The sequence below is a fragment of the Natator depressus genome, chromosome 1, assembly GCF_965152275.1.
Source record: "Natator depressus isolate rNatDep1 chromosome 1, rNatDep2.hap1, whole genome shotgun sequence".
Lineage (NCBI taxonomy): Eukaryota > Metazoa > Chordata > Testudines > Cheloniidae > Natator > Natator depressus.
This window is the reverse complement of record NC_134234.1, coordinates 227,995,786-228,010,238: the sequence shown is the minus strand read 5'-3', so window position 1 is coordinate 228,010,238 and position 14,453 is coordinate 227,995,786. Positions and strand designations below refer to the sequence as shown.

General features: G+C 39.6%; 1 protein-coding gene across 3 annotated transcripts in view; it reads left to right on the top strand.

Moving 5' to 3' along the window:
- The window catches only part of STK38L (serine/threonine kinase 38 like), a 166,710-nt gene extending 152,839 nt beyond the window's left edge, over nt 1-13,871 (top strand). For all 3 annotated transcript variants that reach the window (XM_074937138.1, XM_074937129.1, XM_074937118.1), the window contains exons 7-14: nt 536-690; nt 1,648-1,750; nt 2,600-2,661; nt 4,553-4,670; nt 5,134-5,257; nt 8,447-8,542; nt 9,488-9,579; nt 11,171-13,871. In XM_074937138.1, the coding sequence (XP_074793239.1) occupies nt 536-690; nt 1,648-1,750; nt 2,600-2,661; nt 4,553-4,670; nt 5,134-5,257; nt 8,447-8,542; nt 9,488-9,579; nt 11,171-11,298 (878 nt within the window). In that variant the 3' untranslated portion in view covers nt 11,299-13,871. The remainder of the gene's footprint in view (nt 1-535; nt 691-1,647; nt 1,751-2,599; nt 2,662-4,552; nt 4,671-5,133; nt 5,258-8,446; nt 8,543-9,487; nt 9,580-11,170) is intronic.
- The last annotated feature ends 582 nt before the right edge of the window (nt 13,872-14,453 follow it).

Sequence of the window (14,453 nt, the reverse complement as noted above, 5' to 3'; positions counted from 1 at the left end):
TTAAAGTATTTATTTCTTTTTTTATGTAGTTGATGACAAAAGCAATCTTAATGGGATTTTTATGCTATGTTAAATTCCAGTGTCAGTGATATCACCATTCCTGCATTTTTTTTTTCATTTTTTTTAAGCCCTTAAAACATCTGTAATCATAGTTGTGGTTTTGGATGAAATAATTCCTGTAATCAGCTGTTCTGCTGTTCTCTACAGATGCTAATAACTGTGAAAGTGGCTATTGCTGAAAACAATTACTGTGTGGTATATGTTAGAAGATACGTAATTAAACTGACTCCACCTCACTGAGTACCCTACTTAAAAATCCAGTTAATAATTTTCAGCTGGTTCCTGCTAGGTCCAATTTGCCAAACAGGCTTTGAAGCAGAGTAACAATGGGTCTATTGGGCTAGCCGTTCCGTGCAGTTGAAACCTGCAGAAGCCAATTGTAGGATTCTAATGGAATCTACTGACATTTCCAGTAGGGCTATCCTGGGTAATTAAAATGCACTGGTCTTTCTAATGCATTTTTCTCTGTGGGTAGGTGATATGATGACCTTACTTATGAAGAAAGACACTTTAACAGAAGAGGAAACACAATTTTACATTTCTGAAACTGTGCTGGCCATCGATGCCATTCATCAGCTGGGATTCATCCATAGAGATATTAAACCAGATAACCTCTTGCTGGATGCCAAGGCATGTAACTTGTTTGTAAACTATTTAAGTTTAAACTTCTACTGCCTGATGCCAATCTCCCTTACATGAGTGTTAATCAGAAATAACTCCATTGTATCCGTTAGCATTACACTAGTGTTTAAACTGGTGGGAGTGAAATCAGAATCTGCCTCCCATATTTTATCTTGTAGAACATCTATACAATTAGCATAGCAAAAGTAGCACTAAATTGTTTCACTTTACTGAAAGTGTTTACAATGGGGATCTTCTTAGATGCTAGAAAAGACCCACCCACAATGTCCATATACTTGCAGACTGTAGTGTCGAGCTAAAACCACATTCACATACGTTAATTGCTGTTGCAGTCTGTTACTTTAAGAAAAGCATAAAGTACAAAATATACGATAACGCTACATAAATGTTCAGTTTTTCTTTTAAATGATCATTGTAATTTTTGATGCCGGTATCTCATTTGGCTTTTTATCTGTTAACTGATCAGAAGGGAGATTTATTGGTGAGAGCCAAGAATCTAAACTAGTCTGTTACCTTACGTGAGTCTGATGACCACCTTGTATCTTTCTAAATCTAGCTATAAAACTGGATTAAAACACGATATTAAACTTTTTAAAGTATATTTCATCGTAGTTGAGACTTCCTAAGTAAACAGTATTGTACTTTTCCATTTTTTTCCCTCTAACCCCAAGCATCAGATAAACAAACAAAACTCCAAAATTCTTTGGAATAATTAAGCATAGTTCATTCATTACAAAGAAGAGGCAATGATTCCCCTGCTAAGAAAAAATCATTCTTTCTTGCTGTATAAAGATTCAGTCATTATAATGCCCTCTAGATAAATAATCCAGAAATGCGTGAACTGCAGATTTGTGCAGAAGTGAGCAGGTAATGTTATTAAGATGCGTTGCTCCCTCTAACACTCAACTTTCCCAATAATGTTTTTATCTTCTCTTGATTCTGTAGGGTCATGTGAAGCTATCTGATTTTGGACTATGCACTGGTTTAAAGAAAGCTCATCGAACTGAATTCTACAGGAACCTCACACACAATCCACCAAGTGACTTTTGTAAGTATAAAGGTGTTCTAGTTAAAGTGTTAAACGGCTTTAGACTGCAGCCATTCCACACTGTAATTTTAACCCTGTTAGGTTTCACAGAATAAGCAAGACTGGGTTGGGTTGAGTTGTTTTTTGAATGGGAGAAGACTCCACAGAATAGCTAGGCATTAGAGGAAGGAGATGGTGTTGGTGATTCTGTAGGTGGCACTTTTCTCCGAGTCTGAATTGAACCCATCCCCCATAATGTTAGCGGACCCTGTACTTCTGGAAACTTTCTTTCAGCTAGAATGTCCTCATCAGTTGGAATCAGTAATGATCTCATGAAACTTTTCATAATGGTAAGGGTGTCATCCTGTTTGCCATGGTCACATTTCAATGGTAGGTAACTAATTACATGCTTCTGATCTAAATTCCCCTTGTGGTTGAATTCGGATTCCTTGTTCTTAACTTCCAGCTTTGCTGTTCAATGGCTGCCATGGTCAGAGGTGCCTGTATTTTATTGGTGGAAGGAGTAATCTGTGTATATACATTACCAGGCCCAACATAAAGGTGTTGTGCTTCAGTTAGTTAATGTTGTAAAACATTAAGAAATCCTTGGATCATTGTATCAAATATCATTATTGTTACTATTGCACTTTAAACATTCCCTGTCCAGGCAGCTTAGAATTGTTTGACATAACCTCCCTTTTCCCTCTTCCATTCTACCAAAAAAATAAAAATCTGTAATTGGGCATTGTAAAGGTACAAAAAGATTATTTTGTAAAAACGACATGTTATCAATCGGGCTGAGTTTTTCTTTTTTTTCTTGTACTCTTTCACAAATCTTTTAATGTCTAATAACTCTGTTTTGTAACTAAGCATTTCAGAATATGAACTCAAAGAGAAAAGCAGAAACATGGAAGAAGAACAGACGACAGCTGGTGAGTCACTTTGCAGTGGAACCTATTTACGTTTTGTAGAAATAAAGTTGTCTGCACGTACCTCTTTGTACAGACAAACTTTAAAAGTCTGCATTAATGTTCAAATTGCTGCCTTAAAATCTCAAAGGCCCGGATCATGAAAACATGAACGTGCTTAACTTTGTGTGAGTAGTTCCACTGTAGTCAAGAGGCAGTGTGGTTTAGTAGTTAAGGCACCAAATTCAGTCACAAGACCTGAGGGCAGATCTTCAGTTGGTATAAATGTTCATAGCATGGAGCCATCGAAACTTTTATACAGATCTGCCACTTGGAGCACTTATTCCTGGCTCTGCCACTGGACCTGCTGTCAAGTCAATTCACTTCTCTGTGCTTTTGTTTCCCTTCCCACCTTTCGTTTGTCTTGTCATTTAGACTGGAAACTCTTCAGAGCAGGGATTGCTTCTTACATACGTTTGTATATTACCTAGCACAGTGGGGCCCCCCTCTCAGTTGGGTTCTCTAAGTGCTATCATCATACATTGAATTAATGCTAACAACAAGTGTTTGCATGATTAGTGCCTAAGTAAGGATATTCAAAAACAGTCCACCAGTAAAGGTAACTCAACCACATTGTACAACTGAGTTCATATAATTGATTGTATGCTTTTGTAAATCACAAACTGTAATATATTAAACTCATAAAATAACAACAAAAGTATGTCTTTGCTGTATTTGAAAAGATTAATAAACATTTGTAAATAGAAAAAATAATAAACATTGCATGTGTGCAGTACAGCCAAGCAAACATTGCTCTCTGACCCTTAACTTTGGCATTTCTTGACTCGATAAAATGTACATTAGTGGTTGAGCTGGTTTAAAATATCTGACACATTTGTTTTTCAAAACACCTATTTGCTTGTGTGTTTTGTAATTTTATAGGTTGTGTCTTCACTGCACTGTTAACTTGGGTGATTGGCAGTTGGGCGAGAGCCCCTGGGTGGGTCCAGTTTGGGTGTGAGCAGCCAAACCATGAAGCCATGTCCACTAGACTGAGTCAACACTGGCACTGCACTTGCTTGTGTGAGGCACTAGGACTTCTGAGGTCTCATCCCATGGTTCTTTGCACTGCAGTAAAACAAGATGCTCTGTGATTGTTTCCTAGTGAATTATAGGAGAACGTCTCTGTCTTTCTGGGCATGGAGGGGGATCTGTGGGAAGGCATTGGAAAACTATCAGCAGTTGAGTGATTGAGCCCGCGTCCTCACTGCAAAGTAGGCAGGTTACCACCCTGAGTGTAATTAGCATTTGGGCTTTAAGTAGAGATGAGTGACATTCAAAATTTCCATCTGTTGGGAAATTCCTGACCAGCTCTAGCTTTAACCTGTACCCCAGGATAGGCCAGTGAGCTCAGGTACAAAGCACACCTCACTTTTTTGTGTGTGAATGGGAGCCATGTTAGGGGAAACAGCTGCATAAGAGCCTGAGTTAATTCTGCAATGCAGACGCGCTCGTATACAGAACAGTTTGTTAGTGTTTCAGGAGCGTCAGATGTTGACTGTACACTTTTTCTGACTTCTTTTGTAATTTACTAGTAATACGGTAGGCTAAAATGTAGATGAAGAACTGTGATCTAAGAAATCGTTGATATTTCCGTCTGTATGTACTATGGTCTCGTCACACTTCGGGGGGCGGGGGTCGCAGTCTAACTTCAAAGTTATTTTTGGTTCTATGCTTGTGTATCTAAATGAACAGTCTCTTTTGAGTTTTATGTATTGTGACTTATCAAATGACTTACCACTAAATATCAGTACTCTATATATTCATTCCAATACGTTTTTTTCACAGAACTTTAAAATGGTGAGTGTATAACCCATATAAAGAGCCCACCCAACCCCTACTTTTTTTCCCCCAGGCATACTCTACTGTTGGGACCCCAGATTATATTGCTCCGGAAGTATTCATGCAGACTGGGTACAACAAGTTGTGTGACTGGTGGTCTTTGGGAGTGATTATGTATGAAATGCTAATAGGTATGTTGTTATCAACCCCGGGATAGATTTTAGGGTCAGAAGGGACCATTAGATGATTGAGTCTGACCTGCTGTATAACACAGGGCATAGAATTTCATCTAGTAACTTTTTTTTATTGAGCCCAACAATTCATGTTCAACTAAGTAGATCTTCCAGAAGGGCATTCACTCTTAATCTGAAGACATTAAGAGATGGAGAATGCACCACTTCCCTTAGTAGTTTGGTCCAGTGGTTGATCAGCCTCACTGTTAAAAATTGTTACAGATTCAGTCCCCTTAACCTTTAATTTTACAATTCCAAAGGTATTTGGTAGTTTTCAAGGAGAGAATTTTTTTAGTTGACATTGCCATGCAGAACTTTTTGAGGGAGAGGTAGCAAAATGGCTTTGTTTTATGTCAGACTGGGCCTAAGTACGTTTTTCTAATGCTGGAAAAGCTCATTAAGCTTTTTTCCATGTATATAGGGTATCCACCTTTCTGCTCAGAAACGCCACAAGAAACTTATAGGAAAGTTATGAACTGGAAAGAAACATTGGTATTTCCTCCAGAGGTACCCATTTCAGAGAAAGCAAAGGACTTAATTCTAAGGTGAGTAACTAAAATACTTGTGGCCATTCAGACCCATAGACATGATCATCTTCCATTATGTTCATTTTCCAGTGTGTAGAGAAACTCATTTCTGCAGTGTGGAAAGGTGCTGAACTCCTCTCCTTCTCCCCATACAACCATTTCCTGAGGCAAAGCTTTACAGGGATGGAAGTTCAGCTCGCTGGGCCAGATTCTGCTACCACTGAAGTTGATGGGAGCAAGAGTAGGCCCTAAGGAGGGAAGTCCTGAATTACAGTAATTTATATGTTTCAGAGTAGCAGCCATGTTAGTCTGTATTCGCAAAAAGAAAAGGAGTACTTGTGGCACCTTAGACTAACAAATTTATTTGAGCATAAGCTTTCGTGAGCTACAGCTCACTTCATCAGAGGCTGACAGAACCCCCATTCAATGGAAGTTTTGTCTGTATTAGGACTGCATGAGTGGGCCCTGAAAGAATATAAGAAATGGGGAGAGAGGAGGAATAAAGGGAGGATCATGAGGATGCAGGAAAAGAACAGTGATGATAGATTTTAGTGTGTAATACTTGGTCTTGTAAAGCATGAGATGCGTGGGCTGCATAGGCTGCATTAGTCTTTATTACAGCTACCTTTCAAAAGATATAACTTTAGAAGCAGTCTTTTGTGACAAGCACTATAAAAATTATTAATAATGGTCCACAGTTATCTGGGATAAATTATTCAATCAAGTGGAAGATCAAAGCATCTTTTAATTTTAGACACAGAGAAGGTTTTAGGTTGAAAGAGAAGTTGAAGGACCCCATCCAGGTACCTCTCCCACTTCACCCTTTCCGCTATCCACTTCATCTGTTCTTGGTAAATATTTCAGTTTTTCAGTTTTTCAATTGCACCTCACAAAACTTTGTTCCAAATTCTCATCTGAATGCTTTGCATGAGGGAACAGGAATAATGCAACTGCAAATCTCTTGGAGTGTCTGTCTCCAGCAACAGAGACAGAACAGATCTGAAAAAAAAAGAATGTTTTTGAAAATTTGATTTTTGTTATCCATCGGGGAACTGGAATAACTGAACAGCATCCAGCACGTAAAGCACATCAATTCAGAGCCAAACAAAACAACACAGCAGATATAATGGAGTTTGACTTAATTAGCATTTCTCAAATGCAGCCACTGTGGTTGCATGTGGCCACCGTGAGCTTTTCTTGTAGCCACAGCATCCTGGGCTGTGATGGGGGGGTAAGAGGAGCAAAGCAGTGCCTCTTTCCCTCCACTGCCCATTGCTCCTGGATGCACTGCCTTAGTGTTGGTTGCTGGGGCCTCCAGCAAGGGTTGGACCCTGCCCTCCTCTGGAGACACCTGGGGCACAACGGTGGAGGAGCAGTCACTTGGTGAGTTCCTCACCTTCTGGCCATGGGGCTTCAGGCTCCAGCCCCGAGCACTGAATGCGTGGTGGTGGGCCCCAGGCTCTGTCCGCGCAGCTTTGGGCTGTCCCCAAGCCCCCTCCCCTCAGCTTCAGGCTCTGGCCCCCTGCTGCCTCATCCAGCCACCCATCCCCATGGTCCCCGCTCCCCCTGACCCCCAAACCAGGGCTTAATTTGCCCCCACATTTTCTGGGGCTGAGTAAATGATACTTGTATGTTTGTTAATATCACTTTTCACAACTGACTTACTAGCTAGCAATGAATAAATTACAATAATTTGGATGTATATATGTGCATATTTATTTGTTTTTCCTAAAGGTAATTAAGTATTTTAGGAAAAAGCGTGAGAGTGGCCACCAGCAAGAGTTGGTGGCTGCACTCCAAGGCCACCAAGTAATTTGTCCTGAGAACCCCAATATAGAGTTGTTGGGCTGTCTGGATAAAATCACATTTTCCAAAAGCCATTTCTTGGTGGTGGTGGTGGTGTTTATTCCTTACTTCATATTGATTGACCTGTAGGGATTTGGTTTCAAGGATCAGATTAGAAATAATTTTTTGTTGGCTTTTTTATTTTTTGGCGGAAGGGTACTTTGATATATTCAAATGTTGAGGTGTGAAATTATTTCCTACAAGTGCCATTCAGATGTAAGCCAGGAATATCACTCTTGTGGGAGTATGGCTTAGTCAATTTATAACCTGACTGACTTGTTACATTACTGAAATGCCTGTCAGAACTTGCTTTGTGCTGGCAAGAAAGAGTTTTGTTTCTGTGAAGGTTTGGCAGGTAACATCTTTTATGAATCTGGATGTTGTGATGATTTAGGTATAGCCAGTTACCCAGATTGATTCTTATAAGTGAATTGCTCTGAGTGTGTTAGCAACTGCCGAACACACACTCTTGTAATTCTGTTGCCTGAAATAATGGAGAGGATCTTCCATCTGCTGGACAACAATTGCTGCTGAGCACAAATTGTCTACTGCTTTCCGTGCGGAACAGATGACTACGTGAGAGCAGAAGTGGAATGTAGTTAAACAACTCAACTTTCAGAAGCAACATCAGTTTATACAAAAGCAGCCTGTCCGTCAGCAAAGGGGTTTATGGGAGGGTAGCACAGTGTCATGTAGCACGCTGAAGGCCCAATCTGCAAGTAGCTGAGTGGATTCAACTCCCATGAGATCAATGGGTGGCTTAGAACCTAGAGGGACTGGGGTCTTTGTTTGAAAGGGCCTTGTTGTTTTCTCCATTATGGATGCTTGACAAGGCACTTGCTTCTCCAATTGTCTGGTGGCTAAGCTACCAGTTCCAGGAGGCTGAATCACAGCGCAGCACTGACTGCTTGTCTGGTGGAACGTGCTGCTGTGTAATGTGGGCGGATAAGGAGGTTTTGGAGGTTGGTTAAAAAGAGCGCGTACTTAGCAGAAATGGATGCTTTAAAATCAAGGTATCTCTCTTGGGCCAGACCATATGGAGAAACTGGAAATTCCAGGAAACTAAACGTCTTCCTGTTACTGCTTTGGAATAATAACCAGCCCTGGCAGCAACTTGGTCACAGAAGCCTGGGGCTGGAGGGGAAATATGAGATATTACCATTGTAGCATTGTGCCTTTTATAATATGACGGACAACATTTTATTTCTGTGATTTTTCTAGGTGTAATGGGATGTGGAACAATCCAAAGATAAAACAATTTTAAAGGATTTTACAAAATTTCTGCTACAGGATTGTACAATGATTTATTTTGTAGGCTCCTTTCTGCATTGATTGTAATATTCTTCCTTTTCTCCCCGTCAGATTTTGTATTGATTCAGAAAATAGAATTGGTAGTAATGGAGTAGAGGAAATAAAGGATCATCCATTTTTTGAAGAAGTTGACTGGGGACATATCAGGTATATAGATGTGCTTTGTATATTGGATGGAAATCTTGGTAGCAATAATTTCATATGCTGTAAAGGCAGGAATAACTTGTCTTAATTAGCTTTTTATTTTAAAGTGTACCTCTTGGGAAAAACAAGCAATTCCAGCCTTGTTCTCAGAGGAGGGAAACTGACATTCATAGAGCTGATCAGTCTTTTAACATTCCCTAAACTAGAGAGAATCCAGACTAATTTGCAGTGATGCAGGACAGAAAGCAGTGGTGGCAGAGAAAGCAGAGTGATTCCTGATTTGCACTCACCTACCTCCAGCATGTTTGCTCCCCTGGCTGCAGTGGGCCAGACCTTAGAAGCCTCCCACCTCTCCCCCTGCTCCCACAGCTACCCGTACTGTAACAGGCTGCCAGTATAGCTCATGGCTTTGAAAATACATGTGGCCAGTTCCCCGAGAGCAGCCAGTGGTCACCCGCAGGTAGCATGTAGCCTTCTGACCAGGTCATTTGAGGAGGGGAAAAAAAAGAAAATTAAAAAACCCCAGCAAATAAAAATAGCAAACAAAAAAATCATACACAGAAATCACAAGGAGAAAGAGAATGAAAAGGAGAAAAGGCTGCAACTATGAATGAAACACAGGGGCATCTCTTTTAAAACTGACTTCAGTGGCACTCAAAATATGGCCAGTAGGGACTGCTGCTGCTACCATCCTTTCAGGATGCAAGGTAAACCTGTGTCTTATAAATATTGTACCTTCATATGTAAAAGCCCATATTTCTCCTTGATGGTCACCCCACCCAATCCCACAGCTCACTTAGCTCAGTTGAAGTCATTGGAGGTATAACATTGTACACCAGCTGAGGATCTTGACCTTCGTGTTTACAAGGGGGATATTGTCATCGTGTAGCAAAATTAAAAGGTAATGAAGCCTTTCTTACTGTTCGGTTCTCTTTTATTTGTGTGTAGGGAGAGGCCAGCTGCAATTCCTATAGAAATCAAAAGTATTGACGACACTTCCAATTTCGATGAATTTCCTGAATCTGATATTTTACAGCCAGGTGAGACCTTGTAAATTGCAGTCGTATCTAACACATCCCAAAATATAACCATACATTTTATCTCCATTATATTTATTTTTCCAGTATCTTGATCCAGCTACTTCAGACCTGCACTGTATTTGGATTATCTTGGAACTTTGTTAGTGAATTGCATTTAAATAAAAAAAAAAAATGTAAATCTGTGAACTTACCCCTTCCTTAATCCTCTTTCTCGGGCAGTGTGAAAAGATAGCTTTTAATATTGAGTTAATCTAGGGGGAAAAGAGGTGTGGGGGTGTGTGTGTGAAGGTGGGTGGGTGGGGGTGTGTGTGTGTGTGTGTGTGAGAGAGAAGGTGTGTTGCCTTAATGGTAAGCAGCTACAGGATTTCACCATATAGACAATATCACCGCAATTCTGGTAAAATGTATTGCAGTAATTGGTTTCAGATGTTTGGTAACACTAAAATTTAAGCCAGAAGCAAATGTTATATTCTTTGTGGGCAAAATTTCAAAAGCATCTAAACGATAGACAAGCAGCAGTACTAAGGACTGTTAGATCCTTGGCAACCTAATTCTCATTGTAAGTCATATAGGCACTTTTGAAAAAGTTAGGTCTGCATATAGCAGGAGATTCTTAAATGTATGAGACCTGAATCTGCAAGGTGATGGGTTCCCTCAGCTCCCACTGGCTTCAGTTATACTATTTATGGGTGTTGAGATGCATGCTTAAGTATGTTGGCGTCAAACAGTCTTTACTATTTTTCTAGCTCCTCCCACTTACCCAAAATCTTAATTTTTTTTCTGTAACTCTGAAATGGCTCCTGTATAATGGCAAGTTGGTTTTCCTCTTCCTTTAATGCCAGAATTTTCAAACCTGGATGCCTAAAGTTAGGTACCTAAGTCTATATTTAGGCAGCTAATTAAATTACATGGATTTATTTTCATAAGTTTTGAGGATCTATTACTCCCATTGACTTTAATAGGCATTCGTGATACACAGTATCACAGAAAATGTTGCTTATTCTTTTGACGCCTAAATATGAACTTGAGAACCTAACTTTCAGCACCACGTCTGAAAATGTTGGCTTAGAACTATAGGAACATTTATTCTGAGTAATTATTTTACAAGAACAATTCTATGTTCAGCACTGGAATAATATTAGATGTTCATAAAGTAAGATGTTAGCTCTCCTAAATGTTCTACAAACATCACAAAAGCACTAAGTAGTGAAGAAGAGTGTAAATATAGAGTGATACAGTCCTGTTGGGAAAGGTCTGATTTGTTGCTGCTGTTTCTGGTGGGATACCATGTGTGTGTGAACTCCTAAAAGTTGTTGGTTTTTTAATTGTGGTCACAGTTGTGGATCAGTATCTTACTGTGGCAGGCAATATAAAGGGCATTCCTTCCTCAAAGATGCCGGGTGATATCCTGGCCCTCCTGAAGTTAATGGCAAAACTTCCATTGACTTTACTAGGACCAGGATTTCACCTGTAGTCTTTATGATGCTAGAGAGAACCAACTTCAGGATTGTTTGCTTGACATTGTGTGGCAACTTCTCTTACCAGCAATACTAATGTTTTTAATTCTCTCCTTTTGATTTCTACATTCCAGTGCCAAATACCACAGAACCTGACTACAAATCCAAAGACTGGGTTTTCCTCAATTATACCTACAAGAGGTTTGAAGGGCTTACACAGCGTGGCTCTATCCCTTCCTACATGAAAGCTGGGAAGTTGTGAAACAAAACAAAACCCCACAAAATTAAAAACAAAACAAACAAAAAAAACCTCAGGTAGCTGCATCACCAGGCCTGCTTGGCGTAGATATCAGTACAGTGACTCTGGTGCGCATCGACTTCACAAGGAAATTCTACGGGATTAGGATTTCTAAGACTACTACAGGAATTAGTTGGCAGTGCCAGCTGGCTTTTTTTTTTTTTTTAAATATTTGAATATTTTTGTTAACTTTATTATACAAAGGTACTGGAATAAAAGGATCATACATCCCTTTGTAAGTGCACTGCCTATGGGTGTATAAAGGTTAATTATGCCTCTGTGTACTGTGGCTTTGTTTGTACTGTAAGCCATCTAATCCACCCAGGAGAAAAACATATCATTTTAAAAAGCAACATGGGCTAATGTTGTAGCACCATTATTTTACTGCTGACCTGGTGGGTTTTAGATATAAATATACAGTATAAAAACCATCAACCATATTTGTAAAAGTCTGAGTGATTGTCCACATGCATTCCTCTCCTGGTGTACATGCACCCATGCACAGAGTAATTTAACAGTCATCAAACAACCAGAGACAACATTGCTCTTTTCCTCAAAGAAGCCTCTCACCTTGGTACAGAGCTCCCGAGAACACCTAAAAGGGTAGCTCCACCTGTGGAAGAAAGATGATACTCCTCTTGCTCAACAGTGAGAGCATACCAACATAGGACAGGTTCCATCCTTAACCTTATTAATCAACTTCTGTAGCTCCACTTCTGAAGATCATGGCCCATTCCATCATGCCTCTGCAGCTTCTCTAAGTGGCATTCCCTTTTTTTGAGCTATGTAGGGCAGCTACCTGGACTCAGTCCACATTTTCATTCAGTACTATTCCTTAGTAGAGAGTTCCAGATCTGATGTCCACTTTGGCAGAGCTGTCCTGCAACTGTTGTTTAAACAGAGTGCAAGTAGATCTCTTGACAGTGAGGTCACGGCTTGTGAGGCACCAGAAGTGACACACATGTGGACAATCACGTAAACAAGGTTACTTGTCTTACAGTAACTGTGGTTCTTCGAGATGTGTTCACAGCCTGACCACCTTCCCTGAGGGATGGTTGGGCCCTCTCTGGCCCTTATGCCCTCAGAACATCCAGGACGCAGATGCGGCCTCAACAGACGCTGCTCTTCAAAATAATCTAATCTCACACTTATTAGGTGCATGTACCCCAGAAGTGGAATCCATGTGGGCCACACATCTTGAAGAACCACAGTTAATACAGAGAAAGTAGCCATTCTTTATAAAAATTTTAAAAAATGTGCCCTATGTGATTGAACTTTCCAAGATACCTGAAGGTAATTTTATTAAGGAGATTTCATGGAAATAGCAAACACTCAGAAAAACTTGTTATTTGTGTATGGGGGGAGAGGAGAAGTATATACATTGAACTTAAAGCTATCTACTACACTGACTTGTCTGTACATATTAATTGGTTTATCACCAGGGAAAAAGCTACATTCTCCTAGTCATAACACTAAAGATAATTTGCATATAAAACTGCTGATGGCTAATCAAATGAATGCTCACATAGGAGTTACACTGTTAGGGAGACTTACTGCAGTATATTTAGCATAATAATCTCCCTTATCATGATAGTCGAATTTATTTTCTGAAAAAATGGCATTATTTTAATCTAATCAGCAAGTCAAATTAAAGAAAATATTAGTATACTGCTTTTAGAAGGGTAGTGGGAATTCTTTTTAAAGGCAAAACTGTGACACTGTAATGATCTAAAGGCAACAGAAGGTTTATCTACACTGGCTTTCCAAAAACAAGGAAGTGCAACATATCTTTTTGCTTGTTAATTTTATCTTTTTTTCTTTTGCCAGTGTTTGTCATTGTGCCATTTTCTTTCTTATTCTCAGAGTACCAAAGATCCTGAAATGGCTTGATGATTGCAACCTAGTGAAGTTTTGATTTCCATGCCTATGTTTTGTTAACTTCTGTTAAATGTGGAATGGGGTATACAATTCATAAAAGGTTTTTTTCTGGGAAGTTAACCTATTCCAGCAGGAGAAACTGTTAAATCATCAGTTGCATAGAGGTGAGCCTGAACCAAAATCCTGTATCTGACTACCCCCAAACTGAGGAGGAAGTTTGGATTGTAATAAAGCTGAATTTTTGGACTTGGGTCCCTCTTGAATCAGCATGGGTTAATTAACTGAGGTACAGGCAGTAAATGATGGTCAGGGGGATTATTTTGTTGTGTGAGAAGGGGTTAAAAGTACAAAGTAATGTTGCCAGCATTCAGAATTGAATATTGTTGAGACTGCATTTGCACTGTTAATTTGCCTTGCTGACGAGTTAGGTAAATTTTATTTTTATAGGTCAATTATTAAAAACCTAAGTCATTGCATACAGTGTGGGGTAATTTCAAGCATTGTAACATGCTGAACCTTGTCCTTTTAATGTTGTTCATATTACAAAAGCTCATTCTCTGAGACTAAATTTTTTTTTTTTTTTTTTCCCCTGGACTGTTGCATCGGTTGTGGTGGGGAAAGTTACATAGAAGCATTATAAAAGATTTATATGAGGCTTTTTACAGCATTTGAAAATAAACGTAGCATTCTTTTGTAAAGTTGCACTGTTTTTTAACCCAGTTCATAATGTCATTTTGTTTCCCTTTCCAAATGCGTGGATGACAGAGGACTTCTGAGACAGTTCAAGGCTTTCAGTGTTGGACATGCCCATATTGAATTCCATCATACACCAGTCAAAGCTACAGTTGCCTTCGATCAAAACAATTAGCCATGCTGCTGTTGCTATCATTACATAGACTTCAACCATATGTTTAAAAATAGTTATTACTATTTATTGTAGCTTCCCAAACTTTTTCCTGTGTGGACCACATTTTAGTAAATTGAGTCTGTCGTGGAGAACTTGTCCCACCCATTTATTATGGGAAGAACCACCTCCCTTCCCTGTGGCAACTATTGCAAATGATTACATGTAATATATTTTACTGGGATGCTTTTGGGGGTGGAAGGGACAAGTTTCTGAGCTTCTCTGAGCTCTTCTTCAGGTCATGAAGCTCGATAGCTTGTCCCTTCCACCAACGGAAGATGGTCCAATTAAAAAGCTCCCCTATCTTGTCCCAGGATCTGAGAGAGCCCAACATGGC